The 22,806-nt window shown below is 34.4% G+C and overlaps 1 protein-coding gene across 3 annotated transcripts in view; it reads right to left on the bottom strand.

Moving 5' to 3' along the window:
- Nucleotides 1-260: 260 nt before the first annotated feature.
- Nucleotides 261-22,806, bottom strand: part of LOC118266980 (slit homolog 1 protein) — a 121,863-nt gene continuing 99,317 nt past the window's right edge. For all 3 annotated transcript variants that reach the window (XM_035580673.2, XM_035580675.2, XM_035580676.2), the window contains 10 exons: nt 14,679-14,791; nt 9,724-9,907; nt 8,802-8,970; nt 8,128-8,237; nt 7,691-7,803; nt 7,148-7,284; nt 6,001-6,153; nt 5,164-5,344; nt 4,083-4,222; nt 261-3,897 (listed from right to left, as the gene is read on the bottom strand). In XM_035580673.2, coding sequence (XP_035436566.1) covers nt 3,629-3,897; nt 4,083-4,222; nt 5,164-5,344; nt 6,001-6,153; nt 7,148-7,284; nt 7,691-7,803; nt 8,128-8,237; nt 8,802-8,970; nt 9,724-9,897 — 1,446 coding nt within the window. In that variant the 5' untranslated portion in view covers nt 9,898-9,907; nt 14,679-14,791 and the 3' untranslated portion in view covers nt 261-3,628. The remainder of the gene's footprint in view (nt 3,898-4,082; nt 4,223-5,163; nt 5,345-6,000; nt 6,154-7,147; nt 7,285-7,690; nt 7,804-8,127; nt 8,238-8,801; nt 8,971-9,723; nt 9,908-14,678; nt 14,792-22,806) is intronic.

Raw genomic sequence — 22,806 nt, 5'->3', positions numbered from 1 at the left:
GTGCAGCACCACTACGGCAGCTTGGCGATGGTGATTCGAGCTGGGGAGCCGCCGCGTCAACACATCCTGAAGATGCTCCATGGAGAAGCGAAAGATTTCGAGTGGTTTGTAGCGTATCGTGTGTGTGTTGCATCTCTGCTGCGTAAGTATTTAATTGCGAGCGGGAGGGTGAAAATACATCTACGCAAAAACTAAGAAAAATATATTGTATTTTTAGTGTAAAATATTACATTAAGCCTAGACTATTATTAAAACACATATTCATAGTTAAATTTTTATTTAAACCGAAATTAAATAAATACACCTTTACAGCAAATTTTCAATATTAGATTTAAATTATCTACCATTCCATTTATATTTAATTTTATTTAAATAATAAATGTGACTATCAACGACAAGGTATAGACTGGGGTAACATGGAATTTAACAACGTATCTTACTGGTAACAGATATATGAGTATTCATATATATCGGTTATATTATTGCTGAACAAAATACCAACAGTTTTAATATCAATATTAAATTGAACTTACATACTAAGGTACATAGGTATAGTACAAGCGATATTCATCCATACAACAGTGAAATATTAACAATGAATATACGTTTATATAAACAACACACATAATATATGTAACAGTGGATATATATATTAAAAAATTACATTGACTTAACTCTATATACCTATTGATATGCAAGGTTAGTGGTGCCCAAATTGTATATTTCGCCCCCACTTCCACGATATGTCTTATGCTGGTTCTTTTTTTATTTAAATCCATTATAATATTGTGAATATAATTATTTTAAATATATGACAGAGTCATAGTAAACTTTTAAGTAATTTCCAAGTGTTTATATTATAACTTTCGTGATACATACTAAAATAATTATTATGTTTTTCGGCTTACTTACGTAATTGTTTGACGAGGAACTCGACTAATTTCAAGTCATGCAAGAGACTCATATTCATGAGCAGCTTTCCGTGACTATCGCGCTATTACTCGTCAAATAATTACGTCAGTAAGCCGAAAAACATAATAATATATTCCCCAGTGAATAATTTCCAGACGATATACGATTTCAATTAATTTAGATGCTAATTTAACAATAATTATAATTATGAAGAACATCAAAATTATAGCGAGTATTTAGATTTAGAATAATACGATTAAAGTATAGTATATAATATAAATATTACTTTGGAACAATTTTATTTGCCTTTCTTATTATATGTGCACGATTTTCATAGATATTGCAAACATAGTTTACTGCACTGATAAAAATCACAAGAGATTTTTAAGTGTCAATAACATTAAGTGCTAAATTCCTGTGACACAATTTAGTATCATCGATTTGATTTGTATTGAAATAATTTAAAAGGTTTCCATAAAATTGATCCAAAGTATGAATTAAGCTTAACATTTAACTTGCGTCGGATCATAGAATAAGCGTAAAGACAATAGAATATTTGAAAACAGTGCAACACGACATTTATAACATCAAAAATTTATAATATACCGATTAAACATGAGACGGTTCATGAAATTCCTTAAATATAGTCAGGTTCCTTCGACTCTGATCCATAAATACGAGTAGATAAGTGCTATATTTGTATATAAAGTGCACGAACCGCTATATGTGTGAATAGTGTATGACATAAACATTGAAGCTTCAACATCAACACTACGTAACAACACCAATATTATTGATTTCTATCAAAATGTGTCAATTACATGTAAATTGTGTACAAGAGTACCCAATCTCGCGCCTTACATCATTAACACATTTTAAACACTTAACGATTAAAAACACGAAGGGTATGAGTCAAAATATTTCATAACCTGTGGGAGAACTTAAATATTTGGTCATCCATAGACATCGCAAACCCCTGGATATTATCACATCGATCTTTGTTTTTATGTTATTTTCTTCACCAATATCCAGTTTACTTAAAGAATTTGTTGCTTGAACCAATACATTCTGAAGTGTACCATGCGTTACTTTATATTGCAAACGGGTTTAACTTCATATTTTCGTTCGCAAAATAGTTTCAAAACACGATTCAACTTTCCGTCCCAACTACAAAAATACGAAACTCGACTCTAATCTGCTAGAAATAGGAATCTCCAAATGTATTTTGTAATAACGCCATCTATGTGTAGATATAGCATATTTCGTATTCTTGTAGTGTGTCAAACTTTTGTTCATTAATAGTTTAGGTCCACGCCTTCTACTACAAATATATTCGATTTTTAAACATTGTATATCATAAACACTCTTATAATTAGTAATTCAGACTAAAGGATATGTTTTTGGTTACAATTTTATCACTTGATAATGATTTAAATACACGTCATATATTTTATATTGATCACAGGGCTCAGAACAGTATTCCCTCTTTCATTTTGGTGCTAGGTAAGGTGACTACAAAGCAAAGGAAATATGTTCAAAGTCACATTTATTACTCCACTAGACTAATGTTAAACTTTAACATCGAGTATTAACTGAACATAAAATCTATTAAAATTAAAAAAGAAACTATGTCTTTACACGTAAAAACTTAAACTTCTAAGTCAAAAAATAAATATAACTTATTAAAATAGAACTTATAAAATAAAACATTAAAAATAATACTAATACTACGAACCAAACCGGATCGGTTAAATGCTACAAATTCTCAAACTATAAACAGCGTTGATTTAAATCGAATCTCATCTAACACTTATTTATCTAATTAATACTAAATTCTACATCAAATAGAACATTTATTTTATGGGCTCTAACTACGTAATATAATGATGAAGATTACATATTCGTACCATCTCCAAAGCGAACACAAGCCTGTAAACGATACACAGCGTACATGTATTGAGTAGACCAACAGACAATCATTGTGTGGCTATATAATTAGAGGTAAATACACGTACCGTGAGGTACAATACTCGTACCTCGAGCCCTCTTACACGTATCATAGAATATTAATATCGTAATAGTCAACATTGTAAATACATAAAAGCTTACTAATAGGTTACATCGTAAGGCAGGGGTAAACGATAAAAAATATTAAAATTTTCCTTCAAATTCATAGGGAATTGTAAAATTTAAAATGAAAACGTTCATTGCTAAAGATTGTGTAAAAGTTCTAGCTCATTGTGAAATCACATTCATTTTGAAATTTTATATTTTTATTTAAGTTTTCTTCATGCTAAGGGCATGCTACGACCATAAAGATATGAAACACACCTTCAGTGATACCTACTAGCTAGAGATGCCTGGTGTTACGTGTAGTTTCCTACATTCTGGTACATTACTATTAGTAAGGCATACCGTAAGAGGTTTTACTACAATGTAAAAATACTGTACCACTAACTTACCATCCTTGAAAAACGTCCATCTTCACTTACCAAGCTACCGCTCCATAATATATTACTAATTTTGTTTATCAGCCCAAAATTGATATGTATCGTAGTTTATTGCACAAATTCATCACGTTACAAGTTTTGAACGGAAAATACGAACGCTGCGAAGAGACACGCGTCGAGCCATCCGGCCACAGCTGGCCCGAGGGTGACCCTTCGCGAAAATTAAATTAGGGTTAACTCATTAAAAATGTATGTTTATGATTATTCTAGAGCCACCTGGCTGCGACGACAAAGAGGACTTTAGTCGCGAAGCAGACGTCAGCGCGGACGGGCGCCGCAGACGTGCGTCCGTACGCTGGTTTTCGTTTACAGTTCATCTTCTCAAGCGGCATCTTGGCGACGCTGTACTCACGGTGCTCGTTCACCATCGTGCAGACAGTCCTCTTCTTCTGCATCATTTCGTCGTCTCTGTCTCGAAGGCCTGCGAGCCAGGCCTCGTACCACGCCAACTCACAGTCGCAAATCAGTGGGTTATCTGTCGCCGAAAAGAAACAATTATAAACTTGAGAACAATCGAAACTTGTATTTTAAAAATAATTTATGGATTATCAAAATACAGTTATTATTAAGAATATATTTTTTTAATTTCCAAAGAGTTGTTCTTTTTTGCATGATTGATAAGACTATTTTAGCCAACTACAGAATTATTTGAATACTGACCCATAATATCAACAACTCGAAGCGTATCTAAGATCGGCTCCATAATTTCCTCGGGAATATGTTGCAGCTTGTTGTTCTGTAGATTCAGAGTCTCCAGGGAATTCAGGTTGTCGAAGCCCATAGTCGGCAGTTGGTGGATCCTGTTCCAACAAAGTTTAGATTTAACCAAACTGGTTAAAGTTGTGGCAAACTGAGTCGGTGTGCGATAAGGGGAGCGGTTTAGTACTAAGTACCTGTGTAATCTGGACGGTAAACGTATATCATGGACCGTTGTACCTCACGAGAATTAGGAACGGAGATTCGCTTAGCTGGAAGAGCACATTATTAAATTTTACGAAGGCAATTTCCTAAGGCTCTGTTTAGCAGTCTATAGGTATAAAGGGCTGCGTATTAATAAGCGCCTGTCGTCAAACGACACGCAAGATTAGAATTAATAAATTTATGTATGTATCATTTTGCAGGCGTCGCATTTTAATATTATTACGTTGAGCATTTGGCAGGCAAATATCAACGGTACAAAAAGGTCGTAAATACAACATAAACATTTTACAACATCTTATCAAATAAGTGATCTAAATGATCACATGCCATGCACACTTAGTTATTTCTCAAATGTAAATGAATAATACAACATTATTTCATCAAACATTTTAATAATGTTGTAAACAAATAATTTGTTTCTAAATGTACTCTAGAAAAATTTAACAAAAACTTGACTCTCGCAAAACAAGTATTTTTTTAACCGCCACGTCGATCACTGGTGACTGACGCTTAGCGGAGGATTTGCCTTCAACAGTTTTCTTTCGGCAGTTAATGCTTTAATAATAAAACTGGGCCTTTATGTTATTATCAAAATATACAAGGTAAAGAATATTGTTATTTACTACAACATATTAAACATGAAATGACCTTGAGTTTTTATTTAAGTATTAATAGGATAGGCAAAAGTAGTAAAATATATTGACTTCCGAGCAGAATATGTAAAACTAGTTTGCTTTCATGTTTTTATTTTTTACTTAATGATATTAAAAAAATGACAATACTTTTCGAACACATAGTAAAATGTCAACAATAAACTTACATATTTTTCTGCAGGTTGAGGAAGGTGATGGAGTCTCCGTAGCCAGTGAAGGCATCCTCACTAATGTAGGTGATGTTGTTAGAACGAAGGTCCAGGTGTCGGAGACGGTGCAGGGGACGAAGGGCTTCCGAAGGTATCTCATGCAGACGATTGTCTCCCAAACGAAGGTACTGCAGGTTCTCTACAAGAGAATATCATAAAGTAACAATAAAGAACGCAAAGAAAATAAACAAGCTATAAAATGTGATGTAATCTGTGAACCGTAGCAATATTTAATGTACAACTCGTTTTATTCCGTCGATAAAGGGACTTTTTCCTCAAGTTATATCTTTGGTTAATAGTCTTCAATAAAATGATGAGGATAAACCTTCAACTATGAAGGAAAACAGTTATTGGATTAAAAAAAAAGGTTTCTGTAAACTTCAGGTCTGTTGTCCCACGAAAGGTTGTGTGAGAGAGCCATGCTTAAGCACGAATGGGCGGGCTCGACCGGGGTGATACCACGACGTCACAGACAACTGATGTGAAACAACGCTTGCGTTATGCGAGTGACGTTACCGGAGGCCTAACGCCCGTTCTCAATCTTCCTAATCCCCCTTCCTCAACGACTTTTAATTTAAAAGTAGTTGAGGCCTCAACCTCCAAAAGGCCGACAACGCACTTGTAACGCCTCTGGTGTTTCAAGAGAACATGCGGCGGCGATTGCTTACCATCAGGTAATGCTCGTGTACTGGCTTATACCATAAAAAAAACTTAATGTTACGTTATTTGTACCAATAACTTAAGTACATCGAAAAACTGCAATCAAAAAAACATCAATATTAACGGAAATCTTACCTTCAAGACCAGCAAAGGCTTTTTCATCAATCCTTTGGATCAAATTGCCTTCCAGCTCCAATGAGTTGAGGAACGTCAAATGCGAGAATACCTGGGCGGGTACTTCGCGGAGCTGGTTGTGAGCCAAGCCTAGGGAATCTAGACTGCGTAGACCTACAAATAACATGTACAAATTATTATCCCATCTCAAAGGCTAGTCGCATGGTTCGCAAGTTGGCTGGGCAACCGGTTACCGCGCAACATGTAGCGGGTCGGTTCTCGTACGGGGCAACTCTTTATGTGATGTACAAATTGTTGTTTCGGGTCTAGGTGTGATATAATAATAATTATGACTTTGTATGTTTGTAAACGCACCCACCACACAGGAGAAAAACCTAGTGTAGGGCAACTTTAAAAAAAAGGCCAATAACACACTTTATAACTCTTCTGATGTTATGGGTTTCCATGGGCGGCGTGAATTGTTTGCCGTTCTGTGCCATAAAAGGTACTTTAAGCGTATGCCATAAGAGATACCAATAGATACCTTAAAATACGGAATCCACGTACCACTTTCCAAAAATAGATTACAAAAACAAAACTCGTAATTGATATGACTAAAGCCGTAAGGGTTTTTAATTTATTTCCTTTTTCACAAGTACGGTTACTGGACGTAAAGTCTTACAATTTAAGGGGGAGCTAACAATAATCAAATGTGAGTAATGTTGCCCAACCCACGAGCCACGGTGTAATCCCTTGGATGGTATTTACGACCCCCATGGGAAGCCATGGAGACAGCCCCCTTCGTATAAATTTGGACAACGTCCACTGAATACAAAAATAGCGAAACAACTGTGCATTATCTACATAATTATGTGCACAGAAGGTTGTATAATGTATAAGGTATCTTTATGTAGCTTTGTAGGAACTTTTGTACATAATATAGCAATTATTATTGTACCGAAAGCATAAGAATTTAGTTTAAAGTTAAGAAAATAAAAATTGCTTCAGCTGGTCATGTTTATGCCCTTATTTTCTTTTCTGCATACCATTTTTTTTATAACGGTACATTACATACAATACAATTGCTAAGTATACCTGTTGGTTTTCCATTAAATAAATAAATAAATACTTTGATAAGAATCCTTAAGTTATTTCAATAAAGTATTACCTGCAAAATCTCCTTCGGTAATGGTAGCAATGCGATTCTCTTGCATTTCAAGCTTTTTCAAATTTTCTAAAAGAGCGAGCGCTTTCTGTGGCACCGCTGTCAAATCGTTGCCGCCAAGGTTTAGCCTTTTCAGCTTTCTAAAACAAAGACATTCTTTGAAACACTTTGTTTCACTTGACATTTACATTGAACCTAGGTACAAGCTTTGTAATATGTATTGAGGTGTTGAATGTAAGGACTTTTTATAGATGCTAGAAATTACGAAAATTTTGTATTATTATAAATTAACTAAAAATCTCGGTTAATGTATTAATGGAGAATTAACAAATTAATGGAGAAAAGCTACTAGTTTCGAGTCACACAGGGACTCTTTATCATGAGCAGTGTGCGGAGACGCAGCGACGTCGCATAGCCTACTAAAACGTGAGTAAAACGGTATTTTTTAGTTAATTTAGCATGTCTCACGATAGTTATTATAAAGAATTAATTCTATCAATCAAAATAACATAATTAAAAATCCAATTTCGGTAACATGCAACTTACTTCTCGAGTCCTTTGAAAGCCTCGCCGTCCACTACAGATATCCGATTCTCATACAGAGTTAGAATCTCCAATGTATCCAAGCCCATGAATGCCCTATTGTGCACAGCAGTCACCTGCAAACATATGCTGTTATCAACATCTACACTATTATTGTTCATGTTCTACAATGAGAAAAATGCCGTAGTATTTTTTAATCTGTACTATACTTAAACATATTTCTCGTAAATGGCATTCTTTATTTGACAATCAAGGCATGAATACGAAAGCTAAAACATAAATAAAATCTTGTTAAATTGTAAAATGAAATTTGAACCAAAACAACGACGAATTTTCAATATCGTTTCTAGCGTACCAGAAATCAATACAAATTAATGTCGACACTCCTCCCGCCTCTCAAAATAATGGCACCGAAGACAATGTACATTTCAAGGTCTTACCTTATTATGGTTCATATTGAGTATAAGCAGATGGTTGAGATGCGTGAACGAGGAGGTTGGTATCGTTGCCAGGCTGTTCTGAGACACGTCAAGTTGTGTTAACTTGTTACCTGAAAAATTAGCCTTCGATGAAACACAGAAAATGTGGCTTCCTATGAAGAAGTTTTCGCCTTTCAAGACCTTCCACTGGGTTCTAAATTATAATGGTAAACTTTTAACGAATGGAAATGTGGCCTTTGTGGTAGCTGCCACTTTAACAAGAGCGGTTTCTATATAAATTACACGACCATGCTTCTTTTTATCATGAAATATTACATGCTACTGATCCTTTGAAATGGTGTTTAGAATGTTAGGTATGTTTTTTAAGTGTGGAAGAGCCATAATGCTTCGGCACGAATGGGCCGGCTCGACCGGTGTGATACCGCGGCCTCGCAGAAAACAGTAATTACCTTCCCAATCTTCCCAATCCCGATTTCCCAACAATTCCTAACCCCCAAAATACGGCAACCTCTGGTGTTTCGGGTGTCCATGGGTGGCGGTGATTGCTTAACATCAGGTGATCCATCTGCTCGTTTACCGGCTTATATCATAAAAGATATTAACTCAACATCAAACTAACCATTAAATAAACACTCTTTATTACAAAAATGTTGTTGTTAATAAATTGTACTAACCGATAGAACTCAATGAAGAGTCTTCTATGACAGCCAGGCTGCTGTTGTGCACGGTCAGGTGACGGATGTCCAGCCCCAGGAATATATAGGAAGGCAGCTTTGCCAAGTTGTTATGTCGTAGCTTCAGGTAGAAGATTATCATAGGCTTGGAACGGAGTGTATTCATTGCCTGCGAACAAAATTCAATTTTAATAATAATTCTATAGAGTTTGTTTTCGAAGTTTTTTAGAATAAGCTGAACACGTTTCTATAACATAGTTCTAAGTCTAAGTTCTATGAACTTTGCTGAGTAGAAATATGGCAAGTTGCCAAACGTTTTCTACTTCGATTGGATCAGCATTATTCAAATGTGTGACTAAATATTTTAGTTCTGCGTCTACCTATTGATCAGCTTCCATTACAGAATTTTCTTACGATGAGACTTTAGTGATAAATATGTTTGAAATAGTTGTACGACTTATCTTTACGTATAAAACATATTAATAAATTAATAATATAAGATAAGATAAGATAACATTGTATTGGAATTAGCTGTAGATGTCATATTGTTAGGTATTATAAATAAATAAATATTTACTTTAATATCTATTTGTACTTAACCTTGACACCTTATACTCAATTGTATACCTAGTTCAAGACCAAACTGTCTAGACATTAATATAACAGTAATGGACTTTTTAATCCAATATTATAATGATATACTAGCTACTTCCGCGCGGTTTCACCCGCTCTGCTTGGCTCCTATTGGTCATAGCGAGATATTTTATAGCCTATAGCCTTCCTCGATAAATACACTATTCAACACATAAAGAATTATTCAAATCGAACCAGCAGTTCCTGAGATTAGCGCGTTCAAACAAACAAACAATCAAAGAAACAAACTTTTCAGCTTTATAATATTAGTATAGAAGTATAGATTTACCTTCTGTATATGTTGTTGTTCAGTGAACTCGCAGAGTATGTCGAGGCCGTTCTTCTTGACGGTACAGCTGCAGGGTGTGATGGTGTTGGGCGCGGGGCACTGCTGCGCGCCCTGCGGGTGCGCCGGCCGAGCGCACAGCACCACGCAGCACACCAGCAACCAACGCGGCAACATTCTTTATAAACTGCACCAAAATATAAACATTTACCATAAAATACTCACAAATAAATAAAATAAAAAAGCCATTTTTTTCTTACAGTTACTTACACATTTGCTTGTTAGTATTTTTAGTGTAAACTAAAATCTTAAAATAATTTATTGTTAGTATTCTGTAAGAACCTCTATCGGGTAAAGGCCTCCTCCAAAGTATTCAACGTGTCTCTATCTTGTGCTACTGTACATAAAATACTCATAGGTACAAGAAAATATTCACGCATTTTTATTACTTTCTCAGTTACTACTATTAATATCTGTTTATCAACGTTATTTTGCATAGAAATAGGCCTCAGCTTAAGCTAAATACATCCGGTTCATCTTAGTAACGCAAGCCACGTGCGGAAACTCCCAATAAGTCCATTGTAAAGTCCTATAACCTTATAACTAAAACTTACTCAAAACCACGAGATTACTTTATTATAAATGGCACCACAAATAATCCAACAAGCAGATTTGGGCTTAAACAATTACTCAGGTAGAATACACTGCTCTAGTCTGACCTCCCTAAATTCTAAACGGAGCCTTTATCTGAACGCTGGAATATTACAAAGGAAACAAATTACGATGTCTGTAGAGGCTCATAACTTACTACAAAGTATTTTATACTATCTGACCCAAGGCACCTCGTTAAAAAGACAATTCTGCAAGTCACTTTGAATATTTTGTTGTAACGAGGAATACGATACACATTCTAAAAAAACGTAAAGTTTGTAACAGAAGCTCAAATTATATTAATGTAACAACCATTAAAAGTATTACATTCATTCATGTTTAATTTAAAATTTGTTATATTCGTACTACCTATTAGGTGCTTAATATTTTATTTATTCACACAAAATAGGTTATAATGAAGTATTCACTCTCAAAAAGTTATAATCGATATCCCACTTCTACCAGTGCCCTTAGTACGAGTTTGGTTTACGTTGAACGAAAACGAAACGAAACCGCGTTCTGCGTTCTGATTGGCTGATTCATTCGCGCCGGCCAATGAAAGCGCCGCGCTCTCGTTCAACGTAAAGTAAACTAGCACTAAGGGATTTAATATTAAAGTCCGTTGAATAGTAAAGTACATTAACTTGTAGGAAACGTTTCATAAAACGGAAACTTTGCTTCCACCATTTACCACGAACTTAATACGGATTCCTAGCTTTTAGAACCTAATTCCTAAATTAACGAACGGCTTTGCAAGTTAAACCATTAATATACATTAGGACCTGTTTCATAGATATAATCTAGCCGAAAGTTTGTGACGTAACCAACCTTAACCGTAGTAGAGTAGCAGATGAGTTTAGGGACAAAGTTTAACCCTTTATTAAACAATCTGTGAAGTTCGTGGATCATGAGTGAATTACTACTAGATACGTCTTTGTTATTTTCTGTCGTAGCTCAATAGGGTAGATGACTATTTTTTATTTTAAAGTGCGTCTTGTAGATTGTTTTAAAACATTAGACATTTTTTATAGAAACAAATAAGTACTTTCGAATCGATATATCGATTTGAAATATTGCGTGACGTCTTTTCTAGGTACATTTTATACGTAGAAATGATGTATTTGTTCCCACCCCTAAATTTTGATTTGTTTTATCTAAGTATTGTTTGTTATCTTATGTGACAAAAAAAATACGTGTTTTATGTTTTTCATTACCTAACTGAGTAAATAGATTTTTAGTTTTCATAACCCTTCATCATTTAATACTTATTACAACTATTACACTACGAATAGTAATAATGTCTACAACAACGATCAAATCTTAACAGCAATAAATACGCGTACAACACAATTCATGAATAAATACTTTTTCCTTATTTTTTTAACACATATCCACATTACACCAGAAGAAATTTCGCTCACATCAACACATTTTCGTTGGCATTTAGTGGTGCCACAAGATATTGGTATTTCCCTCAGTGTGAGTGACATTTAACCTCCACAAAATAACAGGTAACAAATGCCGAGGAGACCAGTAGTGACATGTTCTCCCAACAGCTGCCTGTGACGGCTGACATGTGTTTTTGTGACACCAAAGCTGACGGCTTCACGTGTTTTCCCATACATAGAGAGATTTTTTTCAAAAACTTTCTTCGACAAAGGCTATGTGTTAGAAAGGTCATATGCAATGTTACGCCTTTTAACCCCCGTAGAAGTAGGCACAGGTGAACATTACGGCATGTAATGCCGCTATACAATGTACAGTTGTACACCCACTTTTCACCATTTGTCTTATAAGTCCCATCTATGTCATAGGGGATGAGCCTATTGCCATATATTTTTTTTTTTTTTTTAGTGTAGAATATCATCCAATGACTTATCCCGCCTTGGGCGAGGCGAGAGGGAGTGTCAGACTCTTACTGACTAAAAACCACCCCGTTCCTACTCCTGCCCGTCGACCCGGAGCCCCGGTAAACCCGCTAGGTAGTCCGCAGCTCCGGATTAATTGCCTTATACTAGACACAATTCCAGACTCCGTACTACTACTGAAAAGTTTTTGAATAACCGATAAGCAATACTTTGCCCGACCCGGGAATTGAACCCGAGACCCGTTGCGACTGGCACTTACAACCACTCGACCAACGAGGCAGTCAGGAATATACCTACGAAATATGTATTCACCAACCGCAGAGCTCAAAAAACCTTAGAACATTAAAATTTTAAGAAGGGAAAAATCTCAAGACTTCTTTTGTCTCAAGTTTACGGGATTTAAAATGAGACCCCGGTCCCGGTTTGCAGGTACACAAGGATGTAACAAATTTGCATTTTTGTTTTAGAATTCTTTCTCAAGATAGAAAATATTCATGCAATGAGTCTTGACTCAAGAGTTTTGAATTTCTTTTCGCATTCATTCTGCGCTTATTTTTATACTTGAAATTGTTTTCTTTCAGATCCACATTTAGAATTATAATTTTGTTTACCTACAGATATCTATTTACAAAGTAGAAAGAGAATCTATTTAAAGAGTACTCCATAGTATAGATTATTTTCTCTTTATAAGATACCTAGATACTATATGGAGTCTATATAGGTATCTTTATGTTTTTAGGTAGGTATACATTATATACATACTATTAACTCTAAAGGTATCTTTGTTTTTACCAAATTCATTTGTGATCGTTTCTAAGCCATAGGTAATTAAGATCCATTTTGGTTAATTATGTCATACTAGGTACTTTCGCGCGGTTTCACCCGCTCTGCTCGGTTCCTATTAATTGTAGCGTGATGTTTTATAGCCTATAACCTTCCTCGATAAATGCGCTATCCAACACAAAAAGAATTATTCAAATCGGACCAGTAGTTTCGGAGATTAGCGCATTCAAACAAACAAACTCTTCAGCTTTATAATATTAGTATAGATTTTCCATATACGGACGAATAGTCATAAACACCTAGCATATCCATAAAATGTGGGTTAAGAGATCAAAACAAAGACTTGTGGCGAAGTGAATAAAAAAAACTTTATTACACACATAATTCTATTTCATTCCCCATAAATCTGCAGCCCTTTATTACCACTAGCGGCACGTATCAAAAAATAATGTTCGTATACATTTAGATTGAAGTACGCTGCGTACTTATTGGCGAGCTGAATATTCTATCGACGGCACACGGGAGTGGAATACTAATTCAGTGGACTCTCGCCCTAACGTCTAGGATTTTATAGAAAGTGACACATAGGTACTTGGTTGGTTTAATTTTTTATATATATTTTACTAGTGAATACTTTTAGGAAAGGTTTTTCGGATGTAACAAGTAATTTAGTATAAATAAAGGTTGATATCGTTCAGAGTATTAGTAGAAAACTGAGTTGACTAATGTCTACAAAAAGATTCGATGGCCATAGTTAGACAATTTAGTAAAGAAATAGTATTATTTATTTCTGTCTCTGTTCTGAATCAATCTTTATTTTCTTATTTGCATGCTAGGCAACTTTATCAACTCTAAATACTGTTAATAGTAAAATTTTTGCGTAATTCTGATAGACTTAGATAAATGCTTTGACTTTGGCTTTATACAAGTTACCTATTACGTCACCAATACAATTGACTTTCAGACGCATCAGGTTGAAACTGAATTGTGTTAAGTTTTGCAGACAAAACAACGCACGCCTTTCCTCTAACTTCTAGTTTGCAGTTCCTTCATCACGATTCGTTACAAAGCAGTTCCAAGTTAAAAAGTTCTGTAAAGCTGAAACCTTATTAACAAACTTGTTTGTTCCTTCTTCTGAACGCTTAATTTCATTCTAAACATATTAAAGTGAATTACAACCATCGTATAATTTTGTTTTGTAAACAAATAAAGACTAAATTAACTTCTGTCAGGATATTCAATAAAAAAGTTATTACGAAATGAAATAAAATGTAAATAAGATTATTGTCTAATTGCTTTTTTTTATTTAGTTTGTTTTATTTTGATTTTGTTCAAGTTCCTTTGAATTATAGTGATTGAAATCTTGGCTAATGTATTGTTTGCTACGATTATTACACCAGGCACAAGAATTTCTTTCAATTATATTGAATAGTAGAATCGTCATTCTACCAGTAATATTAGCTGTACTTTACTTGTTTTGTTACACTGCAGACAACACAGACAGTGAAGTCGTAATTAAATATGCAGACCACTTTGCTGCTATAAAGGTATTCACCACTTAACCCAATTTTAACTTAAACAAAGCAATCCTAAGACAATCGCGTACTCATTCCAGCACGTTACGTGTTACGGTGCGATTACATACGAAATACTTACTTGTGTGTCTGTGTGCGTGTCAGGTCGGCGAGCAATTATGGTGTGGGGGCGAGGGGTGTGCCGATGTCATGGGGCACTAGGTCATGTTCACCGGAGTCGTCCGTGGCCCGTCCCTGCCGGAGATTAGATCAATTTAGTACGTGGAAATAGACGCCAAAACATTAGACATTCGGCGTCGGCGTCGGCATTCGGCCCAGACAGACAGAGCCCGACAGGGTTTACCCTCCTCACTATGACGTAGTGGGACTAATTTGTTAACATACGTCCTGTTATTGCTGCGAATTCTAGCGTTGGTATAACGTGAGAGTCTGCTGAGACTTGGTGTACTATCGTGTACGAGTATGTTGTCTTCGTTTACTCAAGACTATGTTATTAACTTAGTACATTTTGGTATTGCGCCTACTCTGTAAACTAGGAATCATATTATATCCATTGCCCTACTTTCGGAAGCAACTATAAATTGCACGATAATTAGTAATAATTACATGATTTTCTTTGTCACTAAATCATGTATGTTATACCAAGGCATTATAGGACAGTCATCCTCCACACTCAGTCTAAACAAGTTGTATTAATTAATTATTCAATACACACTTACTGAAGCTTTGTCTAAAGTTCTTCTCCGCTAAAGTGAACACCGCACATCTATCTACTCCCATAGCACTACAACATTCAACGAGGAGTCAAAGTATATATAAACATGGTACCGTATCAATTTAAATCGAATCTGTTGTTCTTTAAAATTCTTAAGTACTTAGAGTTTTAAACCCTTTACAGGTGTGTCCGTTCTCTGGGAAATTTCCCTATTACGTCTTTGTCGACGGTTAAATACGTAAATTATTCTTGTATAATTATAATTGATGTAAAAGGGGGTAAATTGTAGTCCAACGACTATTAAAACTTCTAAACAATAATTGATATCAGTTTTGTTTTCATAATAGACCACGTGATAATTAAAACTTCCTCAAATTTAATGATAAATATGATACAAACACTGTATTAATGGGAAATGTGATGATGGAGTTTCTTGTTCGTTCTACTCCATTCGAAGCTACACATTCGAACGAGCACCTAGCTTCACTGACGGATAGACTGACAGACTATTATTTCTTTATTTATTGACATTTCAAAAGTATCCATTTATGGTTAAATTGGAATAAAAGATTTTGACTTTGACGTTGACTTTGAAATCTTAAAGTAACTCTGAAGACTATTTCGTGAAAAGGGTTGTCCCAAAATGGAATAGGTATTGAACAGTTACATAAAAGCAAAGGATCCTTTTTGTTTCAAACAAAATTAAATCAAGCGAGTGACTTCGTTGCCTTTGGGAAATTTAAAATGCTGTGATTCGATTACCTCTGTTGCATGAGCCTCTCTGAGCTTCCCTCTCGATACTAAAAATAGTCTGTAGTAATAAAGTAAAGGTCAATTGAAATTGCTTTTATTGGAATTTTATTCAATTATAGGTATAGGTAGTATGTGTGAATTTCTTATTTTACAATCTGATTAATTAAAAAAACAAATCGTATGTTCATGAGAACTGTTGGCCAAACTGAACCTTTATTTGTATCAATAAATATTATTAATGTGTAAATAAATGATTTAAATAGTTCTTAGTATCAAAATAATTGAAAAGCCTGACCTTATTTCATTGCTACGAAATTCGTAGCCACTACTGCTACGCCGTAGTCAAATACTATAAAAGTCGCCATTCTACAGCGAAACCGATATTTCTTAGACATAAAAAAATAAAAATTATGAAATTTCCTTCAAAGAATATTCCCAAATTACATTCAATTCGAGTAACTATCAATGTAAGACCGTAAAAAAACATCACAAATTTCTTGTAGGTCAATAGAAAAAGCAAATTACTGTCGATCCAATGTCAACGTTCTGCAAATTACTTGGGTCAGACAAATGACACGTCTGCTTCATGACGTACTAACGTAACTATTTACTGTATATACGTACATTCATACGTACGTCTTTGTCGGTGTATGGACAAAGAATACTAATTCGTTGGAGACGAATGAGATGAGTAAATGACAAGTCTGTAGCTCGTAAGGACGCCTGTACTTTCTGTCCCGACCCTAATAACCTGATTATGTTGGATGGGCTTTCTTTTTGTTTGGGATATTACAGGACTCGAGACTGTGAAACTTGGTGTGGTGTATAAATAATCATCCTAATGTATGTTTATAGTTACGTTTGTTATGATATTCAATTTACTTAAAGTCATGTTTTTTTTACTTTTACAAAATTTTAATGATTATAAATAATATTACCGAAAAAAATACACTAATCACACTATTAACACAATAAAACTCTAATGAACGAAACTTTGAAGCCGGGCCTCCACAGGCGATATATATAAATGTGAAAGTTTGTTTGTTTGGATGTTTTTTCATCAATCACGCTGAAACTACTGAACGAATTTTGATGAAATTTGGTGTACAGATAATCCTACCTGTATCTGTATACCAAACAGCTAATTCAAACCCATGGCTAGATGGACTTAGATGATAGAATATATTATATTTTTGCATATTTAGATACAGACCGAGACTCCCGCACCGTTTTGATACATTAATAAATACAATAGACGTGATATTATGTTCTGGGTTAGGCTTTCTAGTTAACTGCCATTCTCTTTGTGTTTAAACTAGAAACATTTAGCTACAGCCTGTGGTATCGGATATCTAAACTTGATGAATCGCTTCAATCACTCACGCTAGCGTGAAATACATCGCAACGGTAAAATGTACAAATTGTACAATAGAACGAGTCTCATTCTGTTATTCGTGGATCAATTTTCGAACAAAAACTGTAACTGTGTTAAACTAACAACAATTTGATTTGTATCATGTAGAAATTGCCCGAATGAAATAACAATTTTATTAAAATTCCAGTTTTTGCTCGTGGTCGTGACATGAACACTTTGTTTTTTGTTTTTGACAAACGTTCAAGCCTACGCCAGTAACTTCTGTGGTTGATAACGTAGGCATCAAAATAACCAGTGTTCAAGCCAGGATAATGAAAAGCTTTGAAATTGAAACTTCTACATATCTCCACTTTCAATCAATAACCTACACCATTTCACTTGAAAATGTCGATATATGTATTTCTTATTTACAATTTTATATACTTATATAAATATAGTGTATATTAGGTACTTAGTTAGGTATCAACTAATCTTAACTGATTATTACGAATAATTAAAATATGACAAATTCTCACTAAACCACTAAATACATTACAATTTGTCCGCTTACCATTTAACTACGTTCAATCAATTAAAAGTAAACCCTACAACGTAAAAGCTGTTGTTCAGTATATTGTACAACGAACATAGGCTTACTCGGTTGCAAACAGCTTTGTTTATTTAGCCTTAGTTAACAAGGCTAGCGTGCGAAAATTGTTCGCAAAATATCCATATTCAACGGTGTATTTAGGGTTAAATTGGGGTACGTTTTGTACCATTCAACCCGTAATATAAACAAAGTAGTAAAAGTTAAGTAAAAAGTAAAATAAAAAGGTAAGTTCTCCTTTTTATCCAAAAGATTTTATTTTACGCCTCTTTTCACCCGTTTGTATAATAAGGGTAGAGGTCTAATTGTTATTTTAACCGTCTGTCGTCCGTTTTGTCCGTCTTGTAGCTTATCTTAGACATGTGTTTTTTTATTTTCTTACGGAAACAATTAGTTTCGAAGATATATTGATTTGAAATATCGCGTGACGTCACTTCTAGGTACATTTTATGCGTAGGTAGGTAGAAGTTACGTATTTGCTTTCACTCCTAAACTTTGATGCGTTTATCTAAGTATTGTTATCTTATATATATAGCAAAATGAATAAAATACGTGTCTAATATTATTTCATTACTCAACAGACGGACTAAATATGTTTTTATATGGAATAGGCGCAAATGGCGCCTATTCCATAAAAAAACGTGAAAATATGGGCATTAGTCTTATTCTGGTATTTACAACACTTTAAATATAGAAGCAGATGAACCGATTCATTAAGTTAATTAGTTAATCATCTTCTGTTTTTATTTATAATCAATTTTTGTTCAACTCTACTTAAAGTAGCTTTTTTGTTACAACTAAGTATTGTTTAAAACCTCTTAACCACTTACAGTTACTTAAAAAACACACACCCCGTATAAAATAATAATAATCACGTGTATATAAATAATATACGACAAACAATATACAAAACGACTATTATACAACGAAACCACATACAAATAAACCTTGACAAAGGTATATAAAACTTTGATTTAACTTCCCTACAATAAACCCTACTGCGGTAGCAATAAAAGAGATTTTGAACGTCTGTCATTAAGTCATTATATACGCCAAACTGTAATAAAGTGAAGGAATAAAATGTATCCTATTATGAAGGTCATAGGGTCGATAACACGGAACAGTAGAACAATTACACAGAATACGAAATGTTTTAATTGCTGTACGTGAAGAATAAATACAAGGCGCTTTATTATACATTTCAGTATGTTACCCATTTAATTGTTAGCTGCCAGTGTCATAATAAAAAGAAATTAAGTTCATAGAAACAGTTAAATAGGTATCGACATAAGCGACCCATCCACTAACGATCATTCTTGCCGGAATTTACAATCCTTACAGAATGAACGCCATTGGATTTGCAAGATCAAGAAAAAATTACGGTATTGTAAGCCCGCCACCCTTCCCGTCACAAAGGATGCGATCTCTGTAATCAAGTTAGTACCTGTTTATTAACTATTACTCAAACTCATTTAAAGATTACTTAAACTATTCCTTAATGACAATTTTGTTTGAAAAGCAAGCTAAAATATTTTAGGGCCTATGTGGATATCCAGGATTACTGAAAGATTTGTAGTTGTAGTCATATCGCACAATCATGAACTAAAACAGCCTAAAACCCGATACATGACGCTTCCAAAAGAATAAGTTTAATAAAGCCAACCATTGTAATATACTGTTATCCCATAACGAAACATACAAAACACCCTTTATTTAATAAAATACACAAAGTGAAATTCATATCGACCCCTTAAATCTTCCAAGGAAAAAGGCGAGAAAACGTCTTACTCGAATCGCCAAACATTCTCAATACATACAAATAGGAGGACCGAAATGAAAAGCACACAGACTCGATGTACGAGTATTTTTCTTTCATTCGGCAAATCTGAATGTAAATCAACACGCACACATATAAAACGTCCGTACATACTTCGTGCCGAAGGGTATAAAACACGTTGAATGTTTACTTAGGACAGCACAGAGAGTTATTTTCTATTTGCTGTTAAGGCGAGATCAGATGAGCGGAGTTCATTGAATACCGAATATAAAGACGCTGATGTTCCAGCTTAATGTTCCTTATATTTTGGTGGTTCTAAATCATTGAGGATCATAAATGTTTTAGATACTATTAATAAGGGGTGCCGTTATAAAAAAAATACTTTTATTACTGTGCACAAAACAAAAATATTTTAATGAAACAAAGAAATGACTCCCTCGTTGGTCGAGTGATTGCAAGTGCGACTGCTGGACATTAGGGGGTGACGGGTTCGATTCCTGGGTCGGGCAAATTATAACTGGGCCTAGTCGGTTATTCTAAAATTTCTCAGTAATAGCACGGAATTGTACCCAGTATATGGTGTTTATACGCATATTTACTTATTAAAGTTAGTATAAATTCAATATTCTAGTTTCATAAACATGTTACTCAGGATTCGGCTAACTACACCCATATGTTCATACCTTTAGGCTAGCGTAGTCCTTGTGTCACACCTATGGACCATTAGAAAAGCCAACAGCGGAATGTTTTCTGTCAACTCCTACCATTTCTGTTTGTTGCCCCGAAAACATCGCCGCTGTTGTTTTAACGACACATTTACGTGTAATGTTACCACTGATGAAAGGAACTATGTTATGTGTATGTGTACATTTCGATTTTTGTTTCTATTTACTTATTTATGTGTCTTTACTTACTTGCTTAACGTTATTTTTTATGTATTTTTATTTGTTATTATTTTAACAAATAATAAAATAAATAAATATTGCCACTCCTTTTATCAGATGTAGCCAGAGGTACCTATTATGGCACGTAATGCCACTATACACTATAAGTCCCATGTAATAGGGGGTGAAACTTCGTGCTACAACTAAGAAATTTTCGAAAAACTTAGCCAACGAGGCATGTTTGTTTCATTTTTATAAATAAATTAAAGACTAATATCTTTATATTTATTTACATACAAATATTTCAAATGAACGCATCCTCATAGCAATATATCATTTTAGACAACTATTCAAGACGTAGTTAATTAAGATTAATTAGAATAGCATAACAAATAAACCGCCTTCTAAAGTGGACTTAGAACTACAAAAGCCACTTGAATCCTGCTTAGCGATGCCTCAAGTAAATCTACACAGACAAGTGAACCAGACAGACTAGGCAAGACTCTACAAACTGTTGACATGACAATATGACATAATAACACTACGCCTAGTAATCTCAAGGGGATGAGAGATTTGTTTATTAAACTATGGTTATCTAATCAAGAAGTAACTAGTTTGGAACTCCAAGAATAGGTTAATATTAATGAACTGTATGACTATGATTATACAGTTTAAAGTGTCTTGAATGTAATGCTCAAGTTTTGCTACTATTGCATAGAAGAGAAAACGCGTACGTCTACCTTCTTCAACCACGACGTATTTGGAAAAAAACTATTAATTTATTAATCCTTAGTAAGGAAATTATTGTAATTTATCTTTCAAACATTTTAATGTACATTTCACGATTAACAAAAAAATACATAATAACATTTCATTTCATTTCACAAATAACAAAGAAATAACATAATAACATTTCACTTCATTTCACAAATAACAAAGAAGACAAGAAAGTTCAACGTCTCACTAATAAAGCACGACCAAAGCCCAAAAAATAGAAACCATAATTCAACTTGAGTCAATTACAGTAATACTAGACTCAAAGGTCTATATATATAAGGTTTTATTTCTTAGGAATTGTCCCAATTTGGGGCCAAATTGGACAAACGACAGAGGAAATAATAACGTTAATTAACGCAGAAAACAAAGGAAACGGTCTCATCCGTCGCACCGTGAACTTTACGAGTGGGATATACGTGTAGAGGGTTTATGGGAACGACACACGTAGCCCTTTTGTGGTTCCTTTGAAAACAGTCGTAATAATACTCTTTATACAGCCATATGACTCGGTCACATCTTGTCTGGAGTTTAACTTAAACAATGAGTTGCTACTTTATATACATAATAACAAATGTCAACCTTATTAAGCTCAAACGCAAAGTGTAATTTGTAAAATTGCATGATTAGTCGATTAAGATCGATGAGAACTAAAGGGGTGAAACTATGTCATAATTTCCACCGTACTAAGCTATGTAGCTGTGCGAAGAAGATGCGCAGTTTGAGTGTGCGATGTATCGATAGTAGGGAAGCTACCCACGCATCTTTCCATATAAAAACATAGCTTAGCTGAGTCCGTTTCCACCACTGCTAAGCTATGTGTAGCAATGAATATGACAGATGGAAGCCAAACTCATCCACAGCAACGTAGCATAGCAAAAATCACCCCTTATACGTAAAAATTGCCCACAATGACACAGAACAGAATATCACAATAATCTTATTTATAAAATAGTTAGAAATAAATTGAATAAAATCTATTTAATAAATAAAATAAATCTTTGCATTTGTAGTTGCTAAACCTGAGTCAAATACCATGTCACTATTCTCTAAAATTTCAAATAATCATGTAATAAAGAAAGTATTTATTGACTAACCACAGTAAATTATAACCAGCAAATTGATTTCGCGTGTAAATTTATATTTGTGTAGCACATTTATAGTTGAATACACTTTATGCAATTAATTACGTACTCCAATGACCGCAATTTATGGAGTATGGTTTCATGTAACGGCTCTATTAAACAAACGGTGTTACGATATTGGGCATAGCCTGATTGGTAATGAACATGAACGTGGAACGATCCACGCGTGCTCATAACTATAGACCCCAACATTAAAAAGGTTTGTTTTGTTAACAATATTGATTTCCTATAACTTACCTA

The sequence above is a fragment of the Spodoptera frugiperda genome, chromosome 23 (genome assembly GCF_023101765.2).
Source record: "Spodoptera frugiperda isolate SF20-4 chromosome 23, AGI-APGP_CSIRO_Sfru_2.0, whole genome shotgun sequence".
NCBI classification, from domain to species: domain Eukaryota; kingdom Metazoa; phylum Arthropoda; class Insecta; order Lepidoptera; family Noctuidae; genus Spodoptera; species Spodoptera frugiperda.
This window is presented reverse-complemented; position numbering and strand designations above follow the sequence as displayed.